Consider the following 25,920-nt stretch of genomic DNA (forward strand, 5'->3'; position numbering starts at 1 on the left):
CTCTTACCATTGGATGACATGTTTAGCCATGAATAAACTACGCCTTTGATTTAGTAGTAATATTTTGTCCCAAAAGATTATCTTAAAGTGAGAAAATGTACATATAGAACAAATATATCAAGAACAAAAATTTTGTTGGTATTCTAGAAAGAAAGAACAAACTTGCATTTATATATCACTTTTCACAACCTCAGGTCATCCCAAAGTGCAACACAGCCAATAAAGTACTTTTGAAGTGTACTCGCTGTTGGAATGAAGGGAAATATGGGAGTCAGTTTACGCACAGCAATGTCCCACAAACAGCAATGTGATAATGACCTGATAATCATTTTTTGGTGTGCTGGTTGACGGATAAATGTTGGTCAGGACACAGGGAGAACTCGCTTGCTCTTTTTCGAATAGTGCCATGGAATCTTTTACATCCACCTGAGAGGACTGGTTATTTCTGCCCATGACGTGGTTACCATGAGATCAAATGACAATGAAGAGAGTTTTACAGTAAATTCCTATAAGGGTTGTGCATTTACAATGAGTACGAGATCATGAGAGTGCATTCAAGTGGAGAAAGTGTTTCAAGGCTGTCAGTTGATCACGGCTACTTAACAACACAATTGGGATGTCTGTTGGTGATGGAACCTGCTAGTTAGGGCTCAGAAATTGAACATTTTCCATTCTGGCTACCTAGGTTCTGCATTAAGCACTTCCAGGTCAGGTACAGCTTAAGTCACACGCTGAGAAAATCTCCTCTACTCCAGAGCCGCCAGTCAGTGGTTCATGTGTTGTATGGTGCTCTTTTCTTGCTGATGTGTGGCTCTGAATGTTTTGTTTAACGGTCCGTCATTCCAGTTTTGTTGCAATGTGAGAGACGCAGAATAACAAAGCAGGGAATTGTCCACAACAAAACATCATGTCTCCTTCCACTTTGACCTGCTATATCTTGAATAATACAAGACTAGAAATGACTGTTGGTATTAAAATAATGGACAGAGGAAGATCATATAAATGTGTGAAGCATTCATATGTTATTATCTGCAACAGTAACTTCTAACTTATACTAACTTTTTGCTACTGTCTGTGCAATAATAACCTGTGTTATCCTTGACTTTATCGTAACACACTACTGAAAATAAGACCCTAAACTTTGGTTTCATCTTTCTGAAACATGAAGCCTTTCTTTTTTATGTTGACTGTTTCTTCAGGAAGCAGAGTTTGTGCCTTGTAATCACCCTTTCCCCTTCAACAAGTGTTGATGTTGAATTAGGTAGAAAGTTGTTTTAAGGTGAATTTCGTGTATTAATTACAGTACTTTTTATCTCAGACACAGGTGGTTATCCTGATATCTGCAAGGTTGTATAAACTGCTTAGTGTAGAAAGGTAAACTCTTTACAAAATAATTCTTATAAGTTAATTGCTTTCAGATTTGTTTTTATAATATCTATTATTTATAGCTATTGAACTTTAATGTACAGCAATGAGTTTGTCATTATGTCCTGCTATCTAGGTTGTGATTTAGAACACCCAAAGTTCTCTATCTTGTTGCCACTGACGCTTCTGTTTTTCCTCCAAATTTTTATATGGCCTCCCCTTCTTCTCTCAGCAAATGTCCTGAAGCATAATTCTACGTGTAGCATAAGAACACAATGCATGTCAATCTGGAATCCTAAACCATTTGAGTAAGTCTCTGGAGAACGAAGCACATCAAGAAGCTCTTGTGATAAAAACCGTGGGGGTGAATTTCCTTGCTGTTTGCTGCATATTTCCAGTGCATAATTGGGGCCTTTTTGTGGCAGGAAAATTGGGCAGAAGCAGTTTCCGCTACACCCGCCAAGTCCCGAGTGCCCGTATTTACATATATTGTAACGAGGGCCAGTGGAGCTGCAGCTCCAAGATTCCTGCTTTTGCACTTGCAATGCACTCAGGGTAACTTAGAATGAGAATTATAAGGTGGAGCTGCTGCCCGCATCAGCTGAGACAGGCGGAAGTGAGGAGTTTCTGAGCCTGAAGAGTGTGGAGAGTTTCATTAGTGATTTCTGCAGCTGGGAAATACTGTTTGCCATTTTGCCCGACGCATCTGGACTTTCTGCTCACAGCTGCAGTTTTTCAACCCCCCTACCTCCTACCCATAAGTGAGGGCTTCTCAGGAGCAGGTATGGCATACCCTATGGGTATACCCATGTATGCCATTACCATGGAGGAGGAGCAGCAGCACAGAACGGAGCCAATGATTTAACATTTATGGCGAATGCTGCTCACCAGATAACTCTCCCACCCCCGCAGGCAGCAAAGATCATATGAGAGATTGTAGGGAAAACTGTGACTTTACAATCAATGTCTATTCTCATGACAAATATCATAATTGGGAGAGTGATGACATTACCAAATTTCCAATCTAACGGCACAATTCAAGCGAGCTTTACAAACAACTTGCATTTATATAACCTTTAACATAGTAAAAAGGTCCCAAAGCACGTCACAGGAGCGTTATCAGACAAAATTGTATAAAACTGGTATTTTATCCACCTCCTCTACTGTGAGAATGGATACAAGTACTTGTTTAATACATCGATACTATTACCTTGTTGTTTATTGCAATATCACCTGCGTCTGTCTTTAATGGGCCCACATCTTCCTTATAACTCTTTACTCTCAACATATTTGTAAAAACTTTTACTATTAGTCTTTATATTACTTGCAAGTTTTTTTTTGTATTCCCTTTTTGTAACTCTTATTTTCTTTGTGCCCCTTTGTTGCTTTCTATATTTCTACTAATCTGCTGGATTACCACTTTTCTTGGCATTTATATAAGCCACTTCTTTTAGTTTTACACTCTGTCTTACCTCATTTGTTTACCATTGTTGCCTGATTGTACAAGGGGAACTTTTGCTTTTATGGGGTATGTATTGGTCTTGTAAGTGTACTAAATACTTCTTTGAATATCTCCCACTGTTTTACTGTAGGTTTACCGGACAGCACAGCCCAGTTTAATGTGCTCAGTTTACATTTCATTCCTTTGAAGTCAGCCTCACTTTAAGTTTAAAACCTTTGTTTGTGTGTGATCTTTCTCCTTCTTGAACTTAATGTCAAACTCTATCATGTTATGGTCACTGTTTGCAAGATGCTCCCTTACTGTTGGATTATTAATTAATTCTGGCTTGTTACTCATTACTAAATCTAGTATGGCCCGTCACCTTGTCGGTTCTAAAACATATCGGCTGGAATTTTGTTCGGGGAGGCGGGTTGGGGGTCCGAGGTGGGCGGGAAACTCAGGAGTCTGGAGTCCGGGTTTCCCGCAGGCTCTGCCGTAAAATCGGCAGGGCCCAATTTGAATGTGAGGCCTTGGTTTCCCTTGAAAGGCTGGCTGACTGTGGCAGGTAGGCCTCAGTTGCGAGGGGTTGGTCCGGGGGGAGGGGGTCGGCAATTGGGATTGGGGGGGGCGGCAATCGGGAGGGGGCTTGCATAATCGGCAGAGGGTGGTTGGGGATTGGCAGTCAAGCGGGGATCATGGGGGTTGTGGGGAATCTGAGATTGTGGGGGGTGGGTGCGGCCAGGGATCTGGGGGTGGGGGGGGCAGAGGATCATTGGGGGGGGGGGTGAAAAGGAGGGTCTGCAGTCGCTGGGGGTGGTTATGGTAGGGACCCTGGATCCAGGAGGTATGTATAAAGCCACTTACCTCCCGGATGCAGAAGCACCCGCCTCAGTTTAACTGCCAGATTTCACTAATGTGAAACCCGTCCACAGGCAGTTAAACACAAAATGGAGGGGAAAATAGAGGCTTCCAGCCTCATTACAATATTTAAATTGAGGTAACGCCCCCTGGCAGCGGGTTGGCTTCCCGCCACCCTCCCACCTCTGGCAAAACCAGAAGTGGGCGTGTTGGAGGCGGGATCAGGTCGTGATTTACATTTTTAACAATTTAACTGTATTTTTGATGGGAAAATTCCAGCCATTGTTTCAGAAAATTGTCCTGGGTACGATTTAGAAATTTATTGCCCTTATGACTTGAGCTGCTTTGCATCTCCCAGTCTATGTGAAAATTAAAATCTCCCATTATAACTGCTTTGCCTTTACTACATGCTTCTCTGATCTGCATCCTGCTACTATATCACTGCTGTCAGGAGGTCTGTAGATAACTCCATCAAGAGTCTTGCCTCCTTTACTGTTCCTTAATTCCAGTCAGAGTGTTTCCACTGCCGACACACACTTACCGATATCCTTTCTTTCAACTATTGTAATATTGTCCTTTGGCAAAATTGCTACTCCTCCTCCTTTCCCTATTTCACTTTCCTTACTAAAGACCTTATAGCCTGGAACATTAAGCTCCCATTTGTGCCCAGCTTGTAGCCAAGGTCTCTGTAATGGCTACTGCGGTGTAACCTTTGAGCTGAATCTGTGCTTCCAATTTGCTGGTTTTATTCTTTATGCAATGTGCATTTGTGTAAAGAACTCTGATTTGGTTAACCTGCCCATGTGTGCTGATGTGCAGTTTTTAAACTTAACACATTTTTAAAATTTTTTCCAACAGTCCTGTTTTATTTATATATGGTATATTATTGGCCCGGATTTTCCGATCGGAGGCTTCCTGCGTGCGGAAGCCTCTGATCTGGAAAAAATCTATGAACTTACCTGCTGGCTTTGTAGGTCCCGACACTTCCGCTCCTGGGCCTCTCCTGGTGCGCGCGCGCACGCACGCACGCAGAGGCCCAGGTATCCCAGGGGCGCAGGCAGTTCGCAAGCGTCCCTGGGATCACGTGGGCCATGGGGAACCAATGGAAGAAGGGAATCCCCCTTCATACTTTTGACAGGTCTCTCCGGAGAGACCTGTCAAAAGTATGAATGGGGATCACTGAAAAAACACACTAAAACATTAAATAATTTTTTTTTAATCACTTATTTAAAATGAGTTAAAATTACATTAAATCAAATATTTTAAACAAAAATTTAATTTTTGAAAAAAATAAAGGCCTCGAAATTCAGTGGGCTGCGCCACCCGTTAGCGCCTTAAGAGGGCGCTAAGTGGGTCGGAAGCCACTGGCCACGCCTCCCGCTAAATTCAGCGGGGCGCTAATGGCGGCGCTAGCCGTTAGCGCTGCGCCGCTACCGATGATGTCATCGGTGTGTGCAGCGCCCCGGTAACGCCCCGATCGCGATATTTAGATGCGCCCCCTGCTTTAACGCCGGACGCTATTTGCGACCGGTTCGGGGGGCCTACCTGCGGCGGTAGAGGCGCTAATTAAAGGAGAGGTACGGGGCGGCCATTTTTTTTGCTGGCCGCCTGCCAGCACCTCGCCGCGCTGCAGTCCCCGGCCTCCTGAGCCCTCCCCCCGCCCCGCGGAGTGCCGACTGCATTCCAAGAGCCCGGCACTTCTCCTCGGTGCCGGGCTCTTTTGCCGGCACTCGCGATCCTTGATCGCGCTGCACAAGGCCCCTCCCCTTTAAGGGGAGGAAGGCCTGCAGTACCGCAGCACGCCGTGCCGCAGCGTGTGGCGCTGCGGCACGTTGCGCAGCAATATTCAGCTGCAGCGCCCCAAGAGGGATGCGGGGTGCCTCCAGTAGCGCCGCGCTTCCCTCTGGGGCGCGCAAACTGAATTTCCGGTGGGCGGCCGCGACTGCTTCCGGGGCGCTACTTTTAGCGCCCTGGCGAGGCTGGCGCCCCAAACGGGGCGCTACTGAGTTTCTGGGCCAAAGTTTTTAACGGGGCTAAAAATAAACTTACCTTTTATAAAAGTATTTTTAAATTATAAATGAGTGGAAAAAAAATTATTTTTTTTAAACTCTTATGCTGGTAAAAGCAGGCCTTACCAGGTGTAAGATTTTTAAAGGTTTTCAGCGGGCGGAGGTTGTGCAGAAAGCGGAACTCTCCACCCGCAGGGGCTCTTCTCCAGGGTAGGCGGAGGATCTGTCAAGAGAATTCTTGACAGATCGGAAGTGCCGGTTTTCAGCGCATGCGCTTTGCATGCCTGAAACCTGCACTTGCGAGGCCCCTACGGGTGTGTACACAGCTCGTATACACCCATAGGGGTTGGAAAATACGGGCCATTAATTCCTACACTATTATCTGAAGTTGGATTATTTATACCTCTTTTTGCACTCTGAGCTTTGCTCTCATCCATTCTCTTGCTCATTTTTAGGTCATCAGTTTTACCATTATTTCTAGCTGAACCATCCAAACACCCTCTCCACCCACCCATTTATTTGTATAGTCTTTCTGTAGCCCTATTTATCCTTTCAGCTGGGACCTTGGTCCCAGCCTGGTTCAGGTGCAGCCCATCCCACCAGTACAGCTCCTTCCTGTCCCTATACTGGTGCCAATGTCCAATGAAATGGAACCCCTCTTTCCCATACCAATCTTTCAGCCACATATTTACTTTCCTGATCGGCTTGTCCTTATGCTAACTCCTGGATAATAATCCTGAGGTTACTACCCTTGAGGGCCTACTTTTTAATTTAGCTCCGAGATCCGGATATGCTCTTAGCAGGACCTCCTCCCTGCTCTTTCCTATGTTGTTGGTCCTTCGCTTTCCAGAACTGGTTTCAGAACCAGTCCAATTGTAATCTGAATTGCTTGTCACTATGAACAATTAAATACTTAAAGTACATTTTTTTGTTTTCATTCTGCAGTTACCTGTCCATCAGTAGAAGTAGAAAAACAATCCGTTCCTGTTTTAGATTGTAACCAAATGATCTTATACACAGGATCCCGATGACCAACTTCAATTGCTGGCATATCGACTGCCTGACCTCCTTTCCGTGTATCCCAGTATCCTATACAGCGGAAATAAAATGTGAGTCTTTGGCAATACTGCTAACACTTTTATACTGGAGAACTCCCATTGATGTTATTTCTGTAATAGTTGTGTGAAGAAACTTTCCATGTGATCACTTATTGTTCTGTTTTTTTTAAATCATACAGTCCCTCAAGTATTTTATCTTAGCCTACTCTGCCCTCAGGGTAAACAATTGTCTTTCCTGTGACAGCAATGAATACACAAAATTAATATTTTAAAACTCAAATTTGAACATAGGTTTGGCAAGTCGTTTAATACAATTTCAATTACACGTGACAGCTCCAAATGACTCATAATGCAGGCATTTCTGTTAACTGACAGTTTTGCTAGAAATATAAAAATTTTCGAAGAAAACTATTCTTGCATCAGGTTGTTGTTCCATAAGTGAAATTACCACCCAACAGAGTTATTATTCAGTTCTGCAATGAACATGTTCCTCACAGTTCTGTAAAATAACTCTTGTGCAATCTCTGCATTCTTAAATGGAGTGCGATCAAGCTATTTATTTATGTATGTGAAAGGTACGTCATGACAAATGTTCTATTAAAAATAATCTGCAGCCCCCCAACTCAGTAAGTAAATACTATTTAAGAGAATGACTTTGGCTCAGATCACTTCATTACAAATCAGTTGAAACGCTTTTTATAAAATCTGGTCACACCTATTGGGGGAGCTCCTGTTTTATGTAAGAACATAAGAAATAGGCGCAGGAGTAGGCCAATCGGCCCTTCGAGCCTGCTCCGCCATTCAATAAGACCATGGCTGAACTTCTACATTAACTCCACTTTCCCGCCCTATCCCCATATCCCTTGATTCGCTTGGTGCCCAAAAATCGATCGATCCCAGTCTTGAATATACTCAACGACTAAGTGTCTACAGCCCTCTGGGGTAGAGAATTCCAAAGTTTCACAATTTCTCCTCATCTCAGTCCTAAATGGCCAACCCCTTATCCTGAGACTATGGCCCCTAGTTCTAGACTCTCCAGCCAGGGGAAACAGCCTCTCAGCAGCTACCCTGTCAAGCCTTCCAAGAATTGTATACGTTTCAATGAGATCACCTCTCATTCTTCTAAACTCCAGAGAATATAATCTTAAACGTTAAAGATTCCTTCTATATCTTGGCCTCATTTTTCCCTTCAGTTTCTAACGTCTATGTCTGTGTGCTTATGACTATTTTAGCCTAATCCTTCATTCTATTTGCAAGAACTATACTGCTTGACAGTTATGAGAGTTATTATTGTTAATTTTACCATACTTTTTCATGACTTCTTTTCCATGTTTGTTATTCTATTCTATTTAAGAAAAAGAAATTTGTTTTTAGAATACAAGCTGTTCTCAGCTCATGAAATGCTACACAGGATTATATCACAGATGACATCCTATTCAATGATAACCAGCCCATTTCCCCACAAAATTATTAAAATATTCAGTTTCCAAGCACAGTTAATACAAATTTACTGAAAATACTTTTTTGACTTTCTAGACAGGAACAGAAATTCTTGTTTCAATCTCTGTGAGTTGTGTGATTTCTATTAATTGTGGAATAATTAAAATTAAAACTTCAACACTGTTGAAATTTCAACATTGCGAGGTTTGACACATTTGTACTGCAGTATTCACTCACTGACCCATCTGTCCATTGTAACAGCCTCCGGCCAGAATGTGTGAATCTTTGGGGTTGTACTCCAGGCACATAAGAGGAGATACCGGCTTTATCGCCATTTCGTGCGTATTTCGATTTTCTATGGAAACAAAATGGGATTAAGTACAGATTCCTTTAACATTCGAACTGGATCACAGGATTCTTTTTTGGAATCACCTTTGTTTAGCAGCAGCGTAAGAGGCCATATACTGTACCACACATTTCTTGGGTAAACTACAGAATTATTTAATTGTGATCATTTTCATTCAGAATTATTTCATGGGGCTAAATAATCTGGTGCTTGTACCCAGGAAAGAAAAAACAAAGGATGTGTCATCCCAGGTGAAACTTGCAGACCTATTAGAGACAAGTTACAGAACGGCAAAGACAGGACCCAGGGAGAAAGTCCCCTGCTCACCAGGAAGGACACCTAATACAGAGACTAAAATAGACAAAGAGAAAAGATACCAAAAACACACACAACTGGCTTGACGTCATTTGAAACCCGATACAGGGGTGTCACCTATACACAGATTTTATGATCTATGTGCCTGGGGTAGAGAGTTATGGATCAGTTTTTTGACACCTTGCTGCTCATTCTAGAAGTTATACCAGTTTTATACCAGTGTAACCTACACACTGGTTTTATGGCAGTGATCTCACATGGTTACAAATATACCGTAATTTTCCATCTGAAGTTAATCAATACAAAAGACAGCCCAGCAATTGAGACAAGAGACAGAAAACAACATAAATTAAAGTATGTAACAAAAGGCAAGTTGCAAGTTTGCAAACTAATACCGTTTGACTTTACAGGTAAGAAGCATTAAGCTGTCATCAGCAACAAGATTGCTCAGATCATGAAGTCTTGTGTATTGTCAACAGCCAGTAGAAAATTCTGTAAATTTACTGCAATAGTACTTCAGTTATATTGCACTAAGCATTTCTGAAGGTAGAGAAGCTACCAAGCATATTGATGATTGGAAATTGATTTTCCATGGATTTGGGGACCAACTGATGTCTGAATTCCAGTATTAGCAGGCCTTAAGGCAGTACACAGCTGACACCAGTCACTCAAACTTCATTTTGCATGACCCACTGATAATGCTTTTTAAGAATTCCTTCTGCTCTCAACCCTTCTGCATAGGTGTCTTTTACGTCTTTTCCACAGGAGGCTTTTTGACTGGAATTGCAGGCAATGCCACTCCGTCAAAGTCAGAAAGCTCCACTGGTAGGAGTTTTTTCTAAACTGACCACAAGTTTGGTTTTTTTTTCCCCCTCCCACAGAGATTGCGTAGTTAGGGGCTGGGTTATTAGTGTGCAAGGTTGCACTGTGGCTGGATAGGATGAGCCTGATTTTCTTTTCCCGTCCTTTTCATAGATTCATCTGAACTTTCCATTGAGTGAGCACTTTGGCTGACATCTCACAAAATCCAGGTCAGTTGTGGCTTCGTGATTCAAGTAACAAGCATAACTGAGACTCAAACTTGTAACCACCTGGTGAGATTTGCTTGAGTTGGGATGACAGTGAGATATACGGTCGTTTAAAGTGACCCTATTCAGATTACCCATTTACTTGTCAAAGTCTTTCACACTTGCTCCCTCCATTTTATTGGATAATAATAACTTGTTATAAAGTTCCAAATAAGTTCTTTCATGAGGTTACAATTTCTAAAAAAATAATTAGATCAATGACAGTTCTATAGCACAGGAATATGATAATCGAGTTACCCATGTCCCAGATGTATGACTCATAACTCATATCTTCAGCTTTTTGAAACTCCAGACAACAGTAAGAAATTGCCAGCTTCCTCCCTTGATCTGGATGCCATGAGAGATGCGATACTGTTCGTGCAATTGCATTAGGGTCGCTAATAAATGAAACAACAAAGATGATGTAATGGGTTTTCTTCATCTCACAAATTCCTAGACGTTTTTCCGAAACAAAATATATTCACCCTGCCTATTTCGGCAGCAGTCTGTTCTCAGACTAATTTACATTGAAGTGCATGACTGTACTAATTTAATGCAGCAAAAATGAAAAAGCCCATTGATCAGAGACCTGGTTATTTAATGATTTTGCAAACTTTTGGAAACATTAATATACGTGACATTGACCATGACAGCTACCTGCTCCCACTGCCTTTTTTGCATTTGCCTGGAGTTACTCCTGGCCCCCTGTGGAAACAGGACCTCGCTCCTCATGCACCAAGGCCTCCAGTGCTGCATCTGAAAACTCTGGAGCACGCGCTCTCCCGTGTTGGGACGTCAGTAGTACTTTTTCCTGCTCAGTCTTTGTTCCCCAGCCAGTTGAATCACCTACTGCAGGCAGAATGGACCTCCCCTTTAAGAGGTGCACACTGCCTTTTAAGTAGTGCAGGCTAGCTTCAATTGGTGCTAGCCTCGCACGAACTTGGGCCCCCTGCTGAGCGAGCGTGCAGCCACTCAGCAGCGTGTTCAGTGCTGGGCTGCATGTCACAATCATGATAATCAGCAGGCAGCACGACGTTCGCGCGCTGCCTGCATTACTTTGAACGGGCGGGGGTTGATCCCACATTGCGATTCCCTCGCCCGTTTTCGGGGGGCAACCGAACTTCTAGCTGATACAAAAATCAGTGGATCCTTTTCAAGATTAATTGTTTTTAACCAGAGAAAATTTGATGTTACATGACATTCAACCTTAGGTTAAAATGCTGTTTCTTAATCAAATCACTCTGTGAATAACGTTGATGATTAGACATTCCAAATACAATTTTCAAAGAACTGATGATACACAAATAAACCAGTTATTTTTTTCTTCCTCCCCCCACAAGATTGAAAGTAAAGAAGTGGCGAGGTTCCTTTCTAAACAGTGAACCCTAAACGCAATTGTTGTGTTGGTACCTTTCTACCTAGACACAATTTAGGACTCAGAACTCAGAGATTCAAACATGAAGTGCTTTATTGGAAGGAAAGGAAGTTCTGGAAAGTTCCGAACAAAGAGAGCTAAACTTAACAGAGAACACCCAGCCATTTATCTCCTGTGACAGCACCACCACAGGTGGGAGGAGAACACACAATAGAACACAATACATAACATTTCCTCCCCTCTTAAATGGAAGGTCCACAGTATTCCTCAACAGGTAAGTTACTTTCAATGCACTCTACGAACCTAGGGTAGATCTACGAACCTAGGGTAGAGGTAGACTGCCTCAACCCCTGACTTTACCCTGGGGTTTATTCTGCCCCAGTCTTGTGGGTAAGTCACTAAGCCTACAGATCCAAGCGTCTTGGAGGCCGCCGCTCTCTGACAGGATACCGGTGGTCATCGCTGGCTTCCACAGCAGTAGGCATTGACACAGGCCTGGATGGAGAAGGTGCCTGTGTCAGTCGAAAGTCAGGAGTTTGCACAGGTGGAACAGTCTCTTTGACTTCCTGTGTTGGAGAAGAGCACTGTGGCAAAGGATGCTGGTTTGCGGTATCATCCGGAAACAGTTCAGGCCAACCAGCCGTTGGAGCCTCTGTGGCTGTCTCTGCTCCTAGCAACAGTTGATCTGTGTGTCTTCTCCAGACGACGTCCTCAGCAGTCTCAACCGTGTAAGACACAGGACCCGTCTGCGCGATCACCGTAGCAGGAACCCATTTCGGTCCAGTTTGTAGTTTCGAGCTAGGACGTGCTCTCCAGGGTGAAACCGTCTCTCCTTGGCTCTTTTCTCTCTCTTTTCAACTTGAGCTTGTTGTTGACAATGGACAACCTGTTCTGCCCTTGGAGGTTTGAGTAAGTCAAAACTTGTCCGCAACTGCCTCTTCATCATGAGCGAAGCGGGGGAAGTTTTGGTTGTGGCATGCGGCTCGTTCCTGTAGGACAACAGGAAGCTGTTCAGACGTTGGTGGATTGAGCCCTGACCTTGCGATGCCTTCAAGGCGTGCTTCAAAGTTTGCACAAACCTTTCTGCCTGGCCGTTAGTAGAGGGATGATAGGGCGCAGACCTGATGTGTTGGACACCATTCACATGCAGGAAGGTTGCAAACTCCTGTGATACAAATTGTGGACCGTTGTCACTTACGAGTTGTTCCGGTGAGCCATAACGGCTGAACATCTCACCAAGTTTCTCAATTGTTTTCTCTGCCGTGGTAGACCTCATCACAGCGACCTCCGGCCACTTGCTACGAGCGTCCACAACCACCATAAAGATCTTCCCTTCGAAAGGACCGGCGAAGTCCACATGTACATGTACTCGCTGCCACACTTCTGCAGGCCAATCCCAGGGGTGTAGGGTTGCCAGCTGTGGAACATTCCGGACCCTTTGACATGGGGAACATGTTTTGGCTTTCTCCTCAATATTCCCATCGAGACCTGGCCACCAGAAGTAGCTTCTTGCCATTTCCTTCATCCGAACCAACCCACTGTAGCCTGTTTGAAGTTGTTGCAGTATAGGTTCCCTCAGAGGTGGCGGAATGATGACACGGCGTCCCCAAAGAAGACAACCTGCCTGGACAGAGAGCTCATTTCTTTTTGAAACGTAAGGTTTCAAACTAGGAGAATCTCCTATAGCTCTCCCTCAAATGACATCGTCCATTACCTCAGACAGGACTGGATCGTTGCGGGTGTACCTTCGCACCTGAACTGCAGTGACAGGTGCTCCCTCCACTTGTTTAAAGTAGAAGATGTCTATCTGACGAGGCTCTGGGGGAGTAACAGGCAAGGGTAGCCTCGAGAGACCGTCTGCGTTGCTGTGCAAGTCTGATTTGCGATATTTGATGTCGTATGTGTGTCCTGACAACAGTAAAGCCCACCTTTGCATCCTGCTTGCAGCGAGAGACGGAATTCCGGTGTGGGGCCCGAAGATTGAAGTCAATGGACGGTGGTCCGTTAGGAGTGTGAACCTTCTCCCAAACAGGTACCGATGAAATATTCGAATTCCAAAGACGATTCCCAAGGCCTCGCGCTCGATCTGCGCATAGTTATTCTCGGCCTTGTTCAAGGTGCGTGGTGCGAAGGCGATAGGTTTTTCACCCGAAGGCATGATGTGGGATATGACTGCTCCCACACCATATGGTGATGCATCACATGCTAGCTGCACGGGCAGCTTTGGGTCGAAGTGTGTCAGGACCTCCGATTTCAGCAATGCTTTCTTTGCTTGGGCGAAAGCTTCGTTGCACAGTTCAGTCCATTTTCATGTTTTGCCTTGACATAGCAACTGATGTAACGGCTTCAGCAATGTTGCTAAGTCTGGAATAAACTTCCCATAGTAGTTAAGTAGCCCCAGAAATGAACGTAACTGGCTCACATTCTGGGGTGCTGGGGCCTCATGATCGCCTTGACCTTTGACGGCGCCTTATGCAGGCCAGTAGCGTCAATCACATGCCCCAGGTACTCAACTGAAGACTAAAAGAATTCACATTTGTCTGAGTCCGTACTCTTTCAGTCGTTGTAGTGTCGCATCAAGTTCAGAAGATGATCCTCCTCATTTGTCCCAGTGACAAGGATGTCATCCAGGTAGCACTGGACTCCTGGCAGTCCACTCAAAATCTGATCCATTGCCCTTTGGAATAGAGCAGGGGCCGATGTAATTCCAAACGGAAGGCGGCAGTGCCTATATAGCTCCTTGTGTGTCACAATTGTCAGCAGCTCCTTTGATTTGTCATCGACATGCATTTGTAGATAAGCCTGGCATAAGTCTATTTTGCTGAACTTTTGCCCTCCGGCCAGGCCCGTAAAAAGATCAATGAGGGGAAGAGGGTACTGTTCCGCAGACAGCACCAGGTTAATAGTCACTTTAAAATCCCCACAGATTCGAACAGATCCATCCTTTTTCAGGACAGGAACAATGGGTGTGGCCCATTTGCTCACGCTCACAGGCTCCAGGACTCCATTCTCGATTAAGGCCTCCAAGTTAGCCTCAACTTTTGGCCTAATTGCATAGGGTACAGGTCGGGCTTTGTGAAACTTCGGCTTGCTGTCAGGTTTAATGTCCAGTCTCACGCTGATCTTTTTCATGCTCCCAAGTTCCCCATTGAAGAGTTCTGCATGTTTGTTTAACACTGCAGTCAGACCTGACTCCCCTTTTGACATCATGCGGACTGCAGGCCAGTCCAGCGTGATTTTCTCTAGCCACGCACGTCCCAGTAGCGATGGGTAATTTCCTTTTACCACATATAGTGGCAGTTTTGCAGTCTGTCCGTTCAATTTAACTGTCACCTCAATGACGCCTCTCATGGCCGCAGGTTCGCCGGTATACGTCTTTAGCACAATGTTTGTGGGCTGAAGGGTAAGATGCTTTAGCATTTTGTTGTAGACAGTGTCTGAAACAAGGGACACAGCCGCGCCTGTGTCCACCTCCATCCGCACTGATTGTCCCTCCACCAGTGGTGACACCCAGTAGCCATTTGAATCACCTGCAACCGTCAGTATGTGCACCTCTTCCTCCTCAGAGGTGTTGCTCCCCTCTGTTTTGCTTGTTCCATCATACTGCACTGAATGAACACTCTTTTTCCTCTCTTGTCCAAATACAGACATTTTGCTTCCATGCTTCCCAGCTCTGTCTGTTCTTTTTTTACCTCTACAGGCGCGTTCAATGTGACCCTTTTTGCCACAATTTCGGCATTCCAGCTCCGTACACCAGCAGTCATTAGCGTGATGGCCCGTTTTCCCACAACGGTAACATGTGCCGTTCCGCACACCTTTAGGCTCAGACGACACCTTGTGAACTCTCCCTGTTGAACTCAACTGGTGAGCCTCCTTTTCCGCCATCTCCATGGAGACACTAACTTCAATGGCCTTTTCAAGAGTAAGGTTGTCTTTAGTAAGAAGGCGCTTCTGTGTGGCTGCATTTTGCAGACCACACACAAGTCTGTCTCTAATGGTGTCATTCAGCACCTCCTTGAACTGGCAGTGTTCCGACAACCTTTTTAAAGCAGCAATAAACATCGTCACTGATACCCCCTCCTCTTGATTCCGTTTATGAAATCTAAATCTCTCAGCAATAACCAGAGGTTTTGGTGAAAAATGTGCTCCAAGAATTTCCACTAGTTGCTTATATGTTTTAGTTCCTAGCTTATCTGGTTGCACGAGGCTGCGAAGTAAATTGAATGTCTTCGGCCCGATTACACTCAAAAAGGTAGGCACGACCTTTTCATTTGCCACCGCACTCGCCAATACAAAATAGTCAAAACGTTCTGTATAAGCGCTCCATTGCTCCACATTTTCATCAAATCGCCGATGTTTCCTAATATAGTAGCCATCTCACGTTTCAAATTAAATTTTCTGTTTACTCACTGCACCCGTAACGTACGCAGATTCATCCGCTCCTCGTTGCCACTTGTTGTGTCGGTACCTTTCTACCTGGACACAATTTAGGACTCAGAACTCGGAGATTCAAACATGAAGTGCTTTATTGGAAGGAAAGGAAGTTCTGGAAAGTTCCGAACAAAGAGAGCTAAACTTAACAGAGAACACCCAGCCATTTATCTCCTGTGACAGCGGCATCACAGGTGGGAGGAGAACACACAATACATAACAGTAATAACTTCAACAACAACTTGTATAGTGCCTTTAATGTAGTAAAATGTCCCAAGGTACTTCACAGGAGCGTTATCAAACAAAATTTGATATCAAGCAACACAAGGAAGTATTAGGGCAGATGACCAAAAGTTTGGTCAAAGGTAGGTTTAAGGAGCGTCTTCAAGGAGGAAAGAGAGGTAGAGGCGGAGAGGTTTAGAGAGACAACTCCCAAGCTTAGGGCCTTGGCAGCTGAAGGCACGGTCGCCAATGGTGGAGCAATTAAAATCGGGGATGCTCATGAGGCCAGACTTGGAGGAGCGCAGATATCTCGGAAGGTTGTAGGGCTGGAAGAGATTACAGAGATTGGGAGGGGCGAGGCCATGGATAGATTTGAAAACAAGGATGAGGATTTTAAAATCGAGGCGTTGCTTAACCGGGAGCCGACGGAGGTCAGTGAGCACAGGGGTGATGGGTGAACGAGACTTGGTGTGAGTTAGGATATGGGCAGCAGAGTTTTGGGTGCTCTCAAGTTTACGGAGGGTATAATGTGGGAGACCGGCCAGGAGTGCTTCAAAAGTACTGATGATTTTTATAACAGAAGTTGTGGAGGAAAAAGAGGTTTAATGGCAAATCCGAAGAGGAATAAAATAAAAATGGAATGTTGTTTGGGGAATAGAAGATATCTCCTAATATTCATAGCAAGATAGTGACATGAATGAGCTGACTTGTTGCTTTTAATATGTGTATATGTCGGGAGAGGGAAGATATTCCTGTTAAATCTAGCTCAGTGACGTTAAATTACATTAATTACTTGCAAAAGGCTGCTTTCAGGACAGAGTGGAGGATTAGCTGTAGAATGAATAAGTTTTTTTTTTACTTAAAACATTATTAAATTTTCCTTTACACTCAGAATAGCAAAGAATTACATGCAAGCTTCAGAAAACTGTCTTTTGGACTGTTACCTTGAATTTCCATGTATGTTTACTCATAATTAGAAACTGGCTGGAGTTGCCCTTGAAAATTTTCCTACTCTTTTATTGACTAGGATTTTTTCAACTAATGAGAAATCCACAGGATTCCCAAGGATGCACCCATTACCTGAAAACATTTATGGTTTTTGCAGATGGAGGTTCTTCGATTCTTTCCATAGATTCCTCCTGGTCTTCAAAGTACTCCTCATAAATATTGATAGCATTGTTCTGTTTAATGCAGTGCTCCATTAACTGCAAAAACATGAAAGAATATAGAATTGAGCAATATTTGATAGAAGTGTAACATTTGATTCTTTGAGGACAAGTATAGTCAAATCCACCTGTCCTTTCTTCAGTTCGTCAACAGCTGAGGGAGCAGGCAGACTTTTGCCAGTGTCTATAACCTACCAATTCTATTAATATTGCTGTTGAAAGCTTTAAAAACAAGCCACTGTAGTGCTGGTTAAAGCCATCAATCGACAGCCACCAGCAATTTCAAAAACCTGACTGGACAGGTGCACAACCTAATTATTATGTCGAGGCTTTTACCCCTTTAGTAGTCAGGCAAAGATCATAAAATCTGCTTATACATTCTACCATTCCAGAGCACAACACATTGGGCCAGATTTTGCTGAAAAAATAACAGTGTGTGAGTGAGGCATGCCATCATTAATGCGCAAATTGGCCAGCAACTTGCAGCGAGGAAGAGATACCGTGAATTGCGAATCACCAGAAGGTGCTGGCTAATTTTAGCCGCTCCGCCGTTAATTCGCAAAAAAGGCATCTCGCACTTAACCGTCCCATGATTTTCATGAAGTTGCTACATTTGCACATTAATTGCTCATTAAACTCCCCACAGAAATTTAAGTCTAGTAATTAACAGCGCAAGTACTCTTAACGATGTGATAATTGTTAATGACTGCTAATCAACCTCTCTTGTCCATAAAAGTGAACAATTAAAAGTCTGGAGTCTCAATCCTTAAATCTCATTGGTTAAGGAGATACACTTTTTGTCCCATTGTTTACCAAGGTCCAAGATGCCCTGTTGCCCTCGCTGCGCTGTTATCAGCTCGCACTTCCAGCAACTGTATGGGCAAAAACTTTTAAAACCTAAACGTGCAGGCACAAGTCGAACTAATGGGGCTCGCCGCAAGATACCCCGCTCCAGCAAAATCTAGCCCATCAATGCACCAATTTATTAATCCACAGAATATATACAGCACAGAAACAGGCCATTCGGCCCAGCTAGTCTGTGCTGGTTCTAGTCTATTCTATTCATATTGCATGTTGAAAGCTTCATGATTACATCCATTAATCTTGTAGTCTGATCACATCTGTCACTTTTGTGTTCTTGGCTAAGACGTACATGAAGGTGGGATCAGTTAAATTAGGGCGTTGGTTCCCTAATTAAAAATATCCCGTGAGTTGTTAACGTTAGCCACAGACCTCTTCTGAGGCCGCACATCAAATGTTTTCTAAAAGTCAAAAATATTAGTAAGGCAAGTGAAAGTCAACTTATTAACTTCGCAAATGTATTAGAATTAATATCTTTTTTTTTTGGTGGGGGGGAACATAGAAAGCACTGTTTTGCATTAATATCTCCGTTCTATTCCACTTACACCACCCAGCTGCATGATCGTGTAGACATAATTCTCATCTTTTTCCACCTTTTTTCGATAACGAATGGTATGTTCCAGGTCATTTGAGTTTATATCTCTAGGCCAGCCACCCTCCATATGGTTAATCCCTCGAGTCTCTGTCTCAAAACGTTCTGTGTTTATCTTAAAATGGAGAGAAGAGAAAAGACTATGAGAATATTAGTGAAAAGCATCAAATTACTTAATTCAGAAGGACATAATTTAAGGAACAAAAATAACTAGACAGATTTCTTGTTCTTTAACAAAGACCTCAGCCATACAGGAAACTTTGTGATATCCGGCACCGACGGGACCGAGCTGTTGCCATCCCATCAAAACTGCCGGACAAACCAGCGCTAATGTTAAAACATACGGAAGCTTTTGAGCTCCGTATCCAGCAACAAACCCTGTACAGCTTCTAAACAGTCAGCCGTAGCTTGCAAGCGTCTCTGTAGCTAAGCAACAGCTTTAGCTAGACCTTGCAGAGACTGACTGATGAAAAAAAAGCAACGAAAAGAAAAAAAACTTACTGAACCGACTCCTGAATTTTGCCGGTGGCTCGAGCATTCCGGACAGTTAACCTCCGGATAAACCAAAGTTTCCTGTACCTTGTACCTAAAATCAGCGGCTGACCTGGGAGTGGAGTGAGCAGCGACGCCCGACCAGAGCGGACCTGCGTGAGGTACAAGCAGCGCGGCAACTTTAAAAGGAGTGAGGCGAGGCCCGACCACAGCGGCTGACCTGGGAGTGGAGTGAGCAGCGACGCCCGACCAGAGCGGACCTGCGTGAGGTACAAGCAGCGCGGCAACTTTAAAAGGAGGAGCGAGGCGAGGCATACCAAGTCAGCAGCAGGGGAGAGAGGTAAAAAGTAATCAAAGTGTGACGTCAGCAGGAAGCAGGTAAGTGATTGGTTGGTGAGTATTTCTCTCTTTTTTTAAACTTTAACTCTGTTTTATAGTTTCTAAGGTCTCTCTGGTGTAGCGGGCACTGTTGGTAAACTATTTAACTGTAGTGTAATTAGTGGGATTGATTGAATTTAAATTCAATTAATTAAAGGGTAAATCATGGCAGGACAGCCCGGCCCCGTGATCTGCTCCTCCTGCGATATGTGGGAACTCAGGGACACTTCCTGTGTCCCTGACAACTACGTGTGCACCCAGCTGCAGCTACTGACAGACCGCATTGCGGCGCTGGAGCTGCGATTGGATGCATACTGGAGCATTCACGATGCTCGGGACATCGTGAATAGCACATTTAGGGAGTTGGACACACCACAGGTAGAGGTTGGACAGGAAGAAAGGGAACGGGTGACCAACAGGCAGAGTATTAGGCACAGGCAGGTAGTGCAGGGGTCCCCTGTGGCCATCCCCCTCTCCAACAGACACACCACTTTGAGTACTGTTGGGGGGGATGGCTTATCAGAGGAAGGCAGCAGCAGCCAACTTCCTGGCAGCAGGGGTGGGTCTGCTGCACAGAATGGGAGGAAAAAGAGTGGTAGAGCTACAGTAATAGGGGATTCAATTGTAAGGGGAATAGATAGGCGTTTCTGCGGCCGCAAACGAGACTCCAGGATGGTGTGTTGCCTCCCTGGTGCAAGGGTCAAGGATGTCACCGAGCGGCTGCAGAACATCTTGGAAGGGGAGGGTGAACAGCCAGTTGTCGTGGTGCATATAGGCACCAACGATGTAGGTAAAAAGCGGGATGAGGTCCTAAAAGCGGAATATAGGGAGTTAGGAGGTAAATTAAAAAACAGGACCTCAAAAGGTGGTAATCTCAGGATTGCTACCAGTGCCACGTGCTAGTCAGAGTAGAAATAGAAGGATACTTCAGATGAATACGTGGCTAGAGGAAGGGTGCCAGGGGGAGGGATTCAAGTTCCTGGGACATTGGAACCGGTTCTGGGGGAGGTGGGACCAGTTCAAACCGGGCGGTCTGCACCTGGGCAGGGCTGGAACCGATGTCCTAGGGGGTTTGTTTGCTAGTGCTGTGGGGGAGGGTTTAAACTAAAATGGAAGGGGGTTGGGAACCTGAGCAGGGAGACAGAGGAAAGGGAAACAAGGATAAAAGCAAAAGATAGGAAGGAGAAAAACAAAAGTGGCAGTCAGAGAAATCAAGGGTTTAAATCAAACGTGGCCACAGTAAATAATAATTCTAATAGGTCTAAGAGAAAAAAAAAAACAAGCCTGAAGGCTTTGTGTCTTAATGTGAGGAGCATTTGTAATAAGGTGGATGAATTGGCTGCGCAAATAGAGGTAAACAAATATGATTTGGTTGGGATTACGGAAACGTGGCTCAAGGATGGCCAAGACTGGGAACTCAACATCCAGGGATATTCGATATTCAGGAAAGATAGGCAAAAAGGAAAGGGAGGTGGGGTAGCATTACTGGTTAAAGAAGGGATTAACACAATTGTAATGAAGGATATTAGCTCTGATGATGTGGACTCTGTATGGGTAGAATTCAGAAATACTAAGGGGAAAAAAACATTAGTGGGAGTGGTATATAGACCTCCAAACGGTAAGGCGGAGGTTGGGGATGGCATTAAAAGGGATGAAGCGTGCAATAAGGGCACAGCAGTCATCATGGGTGACTTTAATCTACATATAGATTGGACTAACCAAATTAGTAACAATACTGTGGAGGAGGAATTCCTGGAGTGTTTACGGGATGGTTTCCTGGACCAATATGTCGAGGAACCAACCAGAGATCAGGCCATCTTAGACTGGGTATTATGTAACGAGAAAGGATTAATTAGCAATCTTGTTGTACGAGGCCCCTTGGGTCGGAGCGATCATAATATGATCGAATTCTTCATTAAGATGGAGAATGAAGTAGTTGACTCAGAAACTAGGGTCCTCAATTTAAATAAAGGAAACTACGATGGTCTGAGGAGCGAGTTGGGTAGGATTGATTGGGGAATGGCACTCAAAAGGGGCGACGGTGGATAGGCAATGGCAAACATTCAAAGACCGAATGGATGAACTACAGAATTTGTTCATCCCAGTTTGGCATAAAAAAACAAAAAAGGTGACTCAACCGTGGCTAACAAGGGAAATTAGGGATAGCATAAGATCCAAGGAGAGGACATATAAATTGGCCAGAAAAAGCAATAATCCTGAGGATTGGGAGCAGTTCAGGATTCAACAAAGGAGGACAAAGGGATTAATTAAAAAAGGGAAAATAGAATATGAGAGTAAGCTTGCAGGGAACATAAAAACTGACTGTAAAAGCTTTTATAGATATGTGAAGAGAAAAAGATTGGTGAAGTCAAGCGTAGGCAGTGACTAGTGGGGTACCGCAAGGATCGGTCCTAACCCCAGCTGTTCACAATATATATTAATGATCTGGATGAGGGAATTGGATGTAATATCTCCAAATTTGCAGACGACACAAAGTTGGGTGGGAGGGTATGCTGTGAGCAGGATGTCATGAAACTCCAGTACGATTTGGACAGGTTAGGTGATTGGGCAGAAACATGGCAAATGCACTATAATGTGGATAAATGTAAGGTTATCCACTTTGGTGGCAAAAACAGGAAGGCAGATTATTATTTGAATGGCAATAGGTTGGGAGAAGGGGAAGTGCAAAGAGATCTGGGTGTTCTTGTGCACCAGTCGCTGAAGGTAAGCATGCAGGTGCAGCAGGCGGTTAAGAAGGCAAATGGTATCTTGGCCTTCGTAGCAAGAGGGTTCGAGTACAGGAACAAGGATGTCTTGCTACAGTTGTACAGGGCCTTGGTGAGACCGCACCTTGAGTATTGTGTGCAGTTTTGGTCGCCTTATCTGAGGAAGGACGTTCTTGCCATGGAAGGAGTGCAACGAAGATTCACCAGGCTGATACCTGGGATGGCAGGAATGGCGTCTGAGGAGAGATTGTGTCGATTGGGCTTATATTCACTGGAGTTTAGAAGATTGAGAGGGGATCTCATCAAAACCTATAAAATTCTGTCAGGCCTGGACAGACTAGATGCTGGAAGGATGTTCCCGATGGTCAGGGAGTCCAGAATCAGGGGTCATAGTCTAAGGATAAGGGGTAGGACATTTAGGACTGAAATGAGGAGGAATTTCTTCACCCAGAGAGTGGTGAACCGGTGGAATTCTTTGCCACAGAGGGCGGTAGAGGCCAGTTCATTAAATATATTCAAGAAAGAGTTGGATATATTTCTTAAAGCTAAAGGGATCAGGGGATATGGGGAGAAGGCAGGGACAGGGTACTGAATTTGGATGATCAGCCATGATCTCATTGAATGGCGGAGCAGGCTCGAAGGGCCGAATGGCCTACTCCTGCTCCTATCTGCTATGTTTCTATGTTTGTGGAGGAGGACATAATCTCACAAAGCACTAAGGTGGATAAGTTACCGCTCTTTGGCTTCGACATTTTCCCTACATTATAAAAGCACGATTTAAATGCAAGTTGTTGTTCAATGGCCATGCTGATATGAAGAGATTACAGAGATGATATTGGACCACACCATGGATGTTGCCACTAAATTAAATGTCTGAGTCTTGTGTCCAAGAAAAACTGTAACATTTCAGTAGCACTGAGGGACTTGTACTTCACTGGAAAGTAAATCACTGAAGATACACCCATGAGTGGTATGGGAGAGTTAAGAAACTATGAGGAAAGATGAGATACTGAGCCTTCTCTGTTCCAGTGGAAATAGGCCAAGAGGAGATACCGTAGTGTTTAAAATTATGATCTGTTTCAATAGAACAAATAGAGAAAGACTATTTGCTCTAGTTGGGGAGTCAGTGACGAGAGATCATACATTTCAAGCTGTCACTGAGAGTAAATAGAGAGGTTACAGGAAATGTATTTACGCATAGAGTTGTTAGAGCGTGGAATTCTTTGCCACAGGGAGTACTTGATGGGAGTACGACAGCCTCCCATCCTTCACCTTCCATAAACTTCAGCTCATCCCAAACTGTGCTGCCGAAATCCTATCCCACACCAAGACACGCTTTCCCCAACTCAACCATCTTACTGACTTATATTGGCTCCTGGTCCCCCAGTGTCTCATTTTAAAAATTCTCATCCTGGTGTTTAAATCTCTTCATCGCCTTTCCCCTCCTAATTCTGCAACTTCTTCCGACCGTACAACCCTCCCTTTCCGCCGAATGCTCCATTGTTTTGACTGTGGCCTTTTGTACATTCGATGCTCCCTTCACCCCACCAATGGCAGAGGTGGCGTTAACCACATAGGCGGAGCTCTCTGTAATTTCCTTTCAAACCCTGCTGCATCTCCACCTCCATCTCCTCTTTTAAACCCACTTCTGACAAAGCCTTTGGTCACCCCTGCCCCAATCTCTCCTTCTTTAGGTCAGCATTTAGTTTCTTTCCTCACACTCCTCTGAAGCACCTCAAGATGTTTTTCTTATTAAAGGTGTAATATAAATGCAAATTGTTGTTGTATGGTTCTAAATCTGAAAGAGACTAAATGCTGCCTGTAAATCATACATATGGTAGAAAAGACTACCTGCCAATTAGGTGGTAGCTGTCTTCATAATAATACCCTCATTTAACATCCGCAACACTGCTGAAATCAAGTTCAACTAGTTCTTAGTCAGGTGAATAAGATGGAGAATAATACTGAAGCAAAATATTCTTCCTCAAAAGGTGAAAAACCTGATAGGTTTGCTTTCTCTGCTACTAGCATATCTGGCCAGTATAGTGACACTCATGAAGGGGTGAGCAAAGACAATCCAACTATCACTCCTCTTTAAGGAGTACTACAACTTATTTAATTTTGGCCTAAATTTATGAGGGTTTCTTTAGACAATGCCAATTAAAAAAAATTCTGAAGGAACCCCAGATCCACATAAATAATTTTTGAATAGCTCAGTACATATGAGCAATATCCAGTCACAGGTTGGAATGGGCCCTTAAACATAGGAAATATTGGATGGATGGCACTCATGGAGAAATCTGTGATTCAACTCATCCTTCCCTTATTAGGTGAAGAGCACAGAAAGCAGTTCCTATGATGACGTACTAGGAACTTCAAAAAGACTTAAGAATTTAAGGTGCTACAGCTTTCAATTTTTGTTATCCTACCTCATGTTCAGACATGTCCTTTGAAACCTGTACAAAGATATCAACTGGATTTTTCTCGATGAAGTTGTCTGCTAATGTCGGATCTGGAATAATGTCAACATGTAGCTCTGCTGGCCGATCTGAAAAGTTGCACTGCCGGCCAAATTCGCTTCGTATTTTGGTATAAACATATACAATATCCATGATGTCTGCAAGAAACCAAGGTAATGTGCTTACTCCAACAAATTCTTAATTTAACCTTACCTTGCACTGTAATCATTTGGTAAAATAAAGGTCATCAATGGGTGAAAAGTAGAATGCTTTGAATTTTTTTTTTAAGTCACTTTAACCATGAATCATTTTTGTAAAATTAAAAATCCTGTGTTTCCTCCAACTCCCAGTACCTGTAGTATATTTTTCTTGCAATCAATTATTATACAATAGGAAAAACAAAACAGATTATTTGAACTATTATTCCAAGCCTCCTCATCAAATCATGTTTTTTTGAGTTATTGTGATCAAATACACATCTCATTGTTTATATTATTCATGATTTGATCTCCTGTGGCATTGCTTACATGGCAGCCTGGGGTCTGCAGCACAGTTGTGATGTTTAGCATGGTCCCATTCTGAGTTGCAGAGTGAATCATAGTGGGGACTAGGGAGTGGAACACAACAGTGGAAGAGAGAGGCAGGGTTCAGAGCTATAGACCTTGAAAGAACTAGGGGCTTTCAAGGCGGACGGTGCCGGGAAAACCATAAATGATGATAACAGCTGTTGACATAATTATTTTCTTCCTAGATCTGAATTCCAACCAGAAAGCTGTGTGAACATGTCACAGTTTTTGGGTTTGCTCGATAGTCACTTGGGTTCGCTCGATAGTCACTTGGGTTCAGTGTCACTGGTCACTGCCATAAGCAGATTTCACATCCCCTATGATCTGGAATGTACCCTGTTCTGCCCAATATCTAATTAAATAGCACAACCCAGGGAGAGGGAATTGGAGCATTCTTGCACAACATTCTGTGAACTGCCCCTTCTCAAGTCTGTGAGCTGGGACTCTGCCTACAAAGCATAGAGCCTACCCTTTTGAAATGGGGCCCGGTGGCTCCCAGGTGTCTGCCTGGCTAGATCCTATTTTATGTGAATGGAATAGAATGGCATCATGGACCATCAGGTATCACAAGGAGCCATTTCCTCACAATTGCATGAAATATTAATGATTGTTCATAGTGCTCTCCCTCCGGATGACTAAGACTTCAAGTCACGACTGTAATCCTAAATGAATTTAGGCTGCTGGCTTACTGCTTTGAAGAAAGACACGGTGTGGAATTAACCCATTACATACTGAATGTAGCAGTGCAGAAAT

At 43.9% G+C, this 25,920-nt stretch overlaps 1 protein-coding gene across 2 annotated transcripts in view; it reads right to left on the reverse strand.

Moving 5' to 3' along the window:
• dnai2b (dynein, axonemal, intermediate chain 2b) overlaps positions 1 to 25,920 on the reverse strand; it is an 86,034-nt gene that overhangs the window by 55,669 nt on the left and 4,445 nt on the right. For both annotated transcript variants that reach the window (XM_085963607.1, XM_085963606.1), the window contains exons 3-8: positions 24,572 to 24,759; positions 18,500 to 18,661; positions 17,008 to 17,132; positions 10,158 to 10,297; positions 8,413 to 8,526; positions 6,623 to 6,762 (exon numbers count right to left, since the gene is read on the reverse strand). In XM_085963607.1, the coding sequence (XP_085819733.1) occupies positions 6,623 to 6,762; positions 8,413 to 8,526; positions 10,158 to 10,297; positions 17,008 to 17,132; positions 18,500 to 18,661; positions 24,572 to 24,754 (864 nt within the window). In that variant the 5' untranslated portion in view covers positions 24,755 to 24,759. The remainder of the gene's footprint in view (positions 1 to 6,622; positions 6,763 to 8,412; positions 8,527 to 10,157; positions 10,298 to 17,007; positions 17,133 to 18,499; positions 18,662 to 24,571; positions 24,760 to 25,920) is intronic.

Source organism: Somniosus microcephalus, chromosome 21 (genome assembly GCF_052327205.1).
Source record: "Somniosus microcephalus isolate GS21.2 chromosome 21, FLI_Smic_1.0, whole genome shotgun sequence".
NCBI classification, from domain to species: domain Eukaryota; kingdom Metazoa; phylum Chordata; class Chondrichthyes; order Squaliformes; family Somniosidae; genus Somniosus; species Somniosus microcephalus.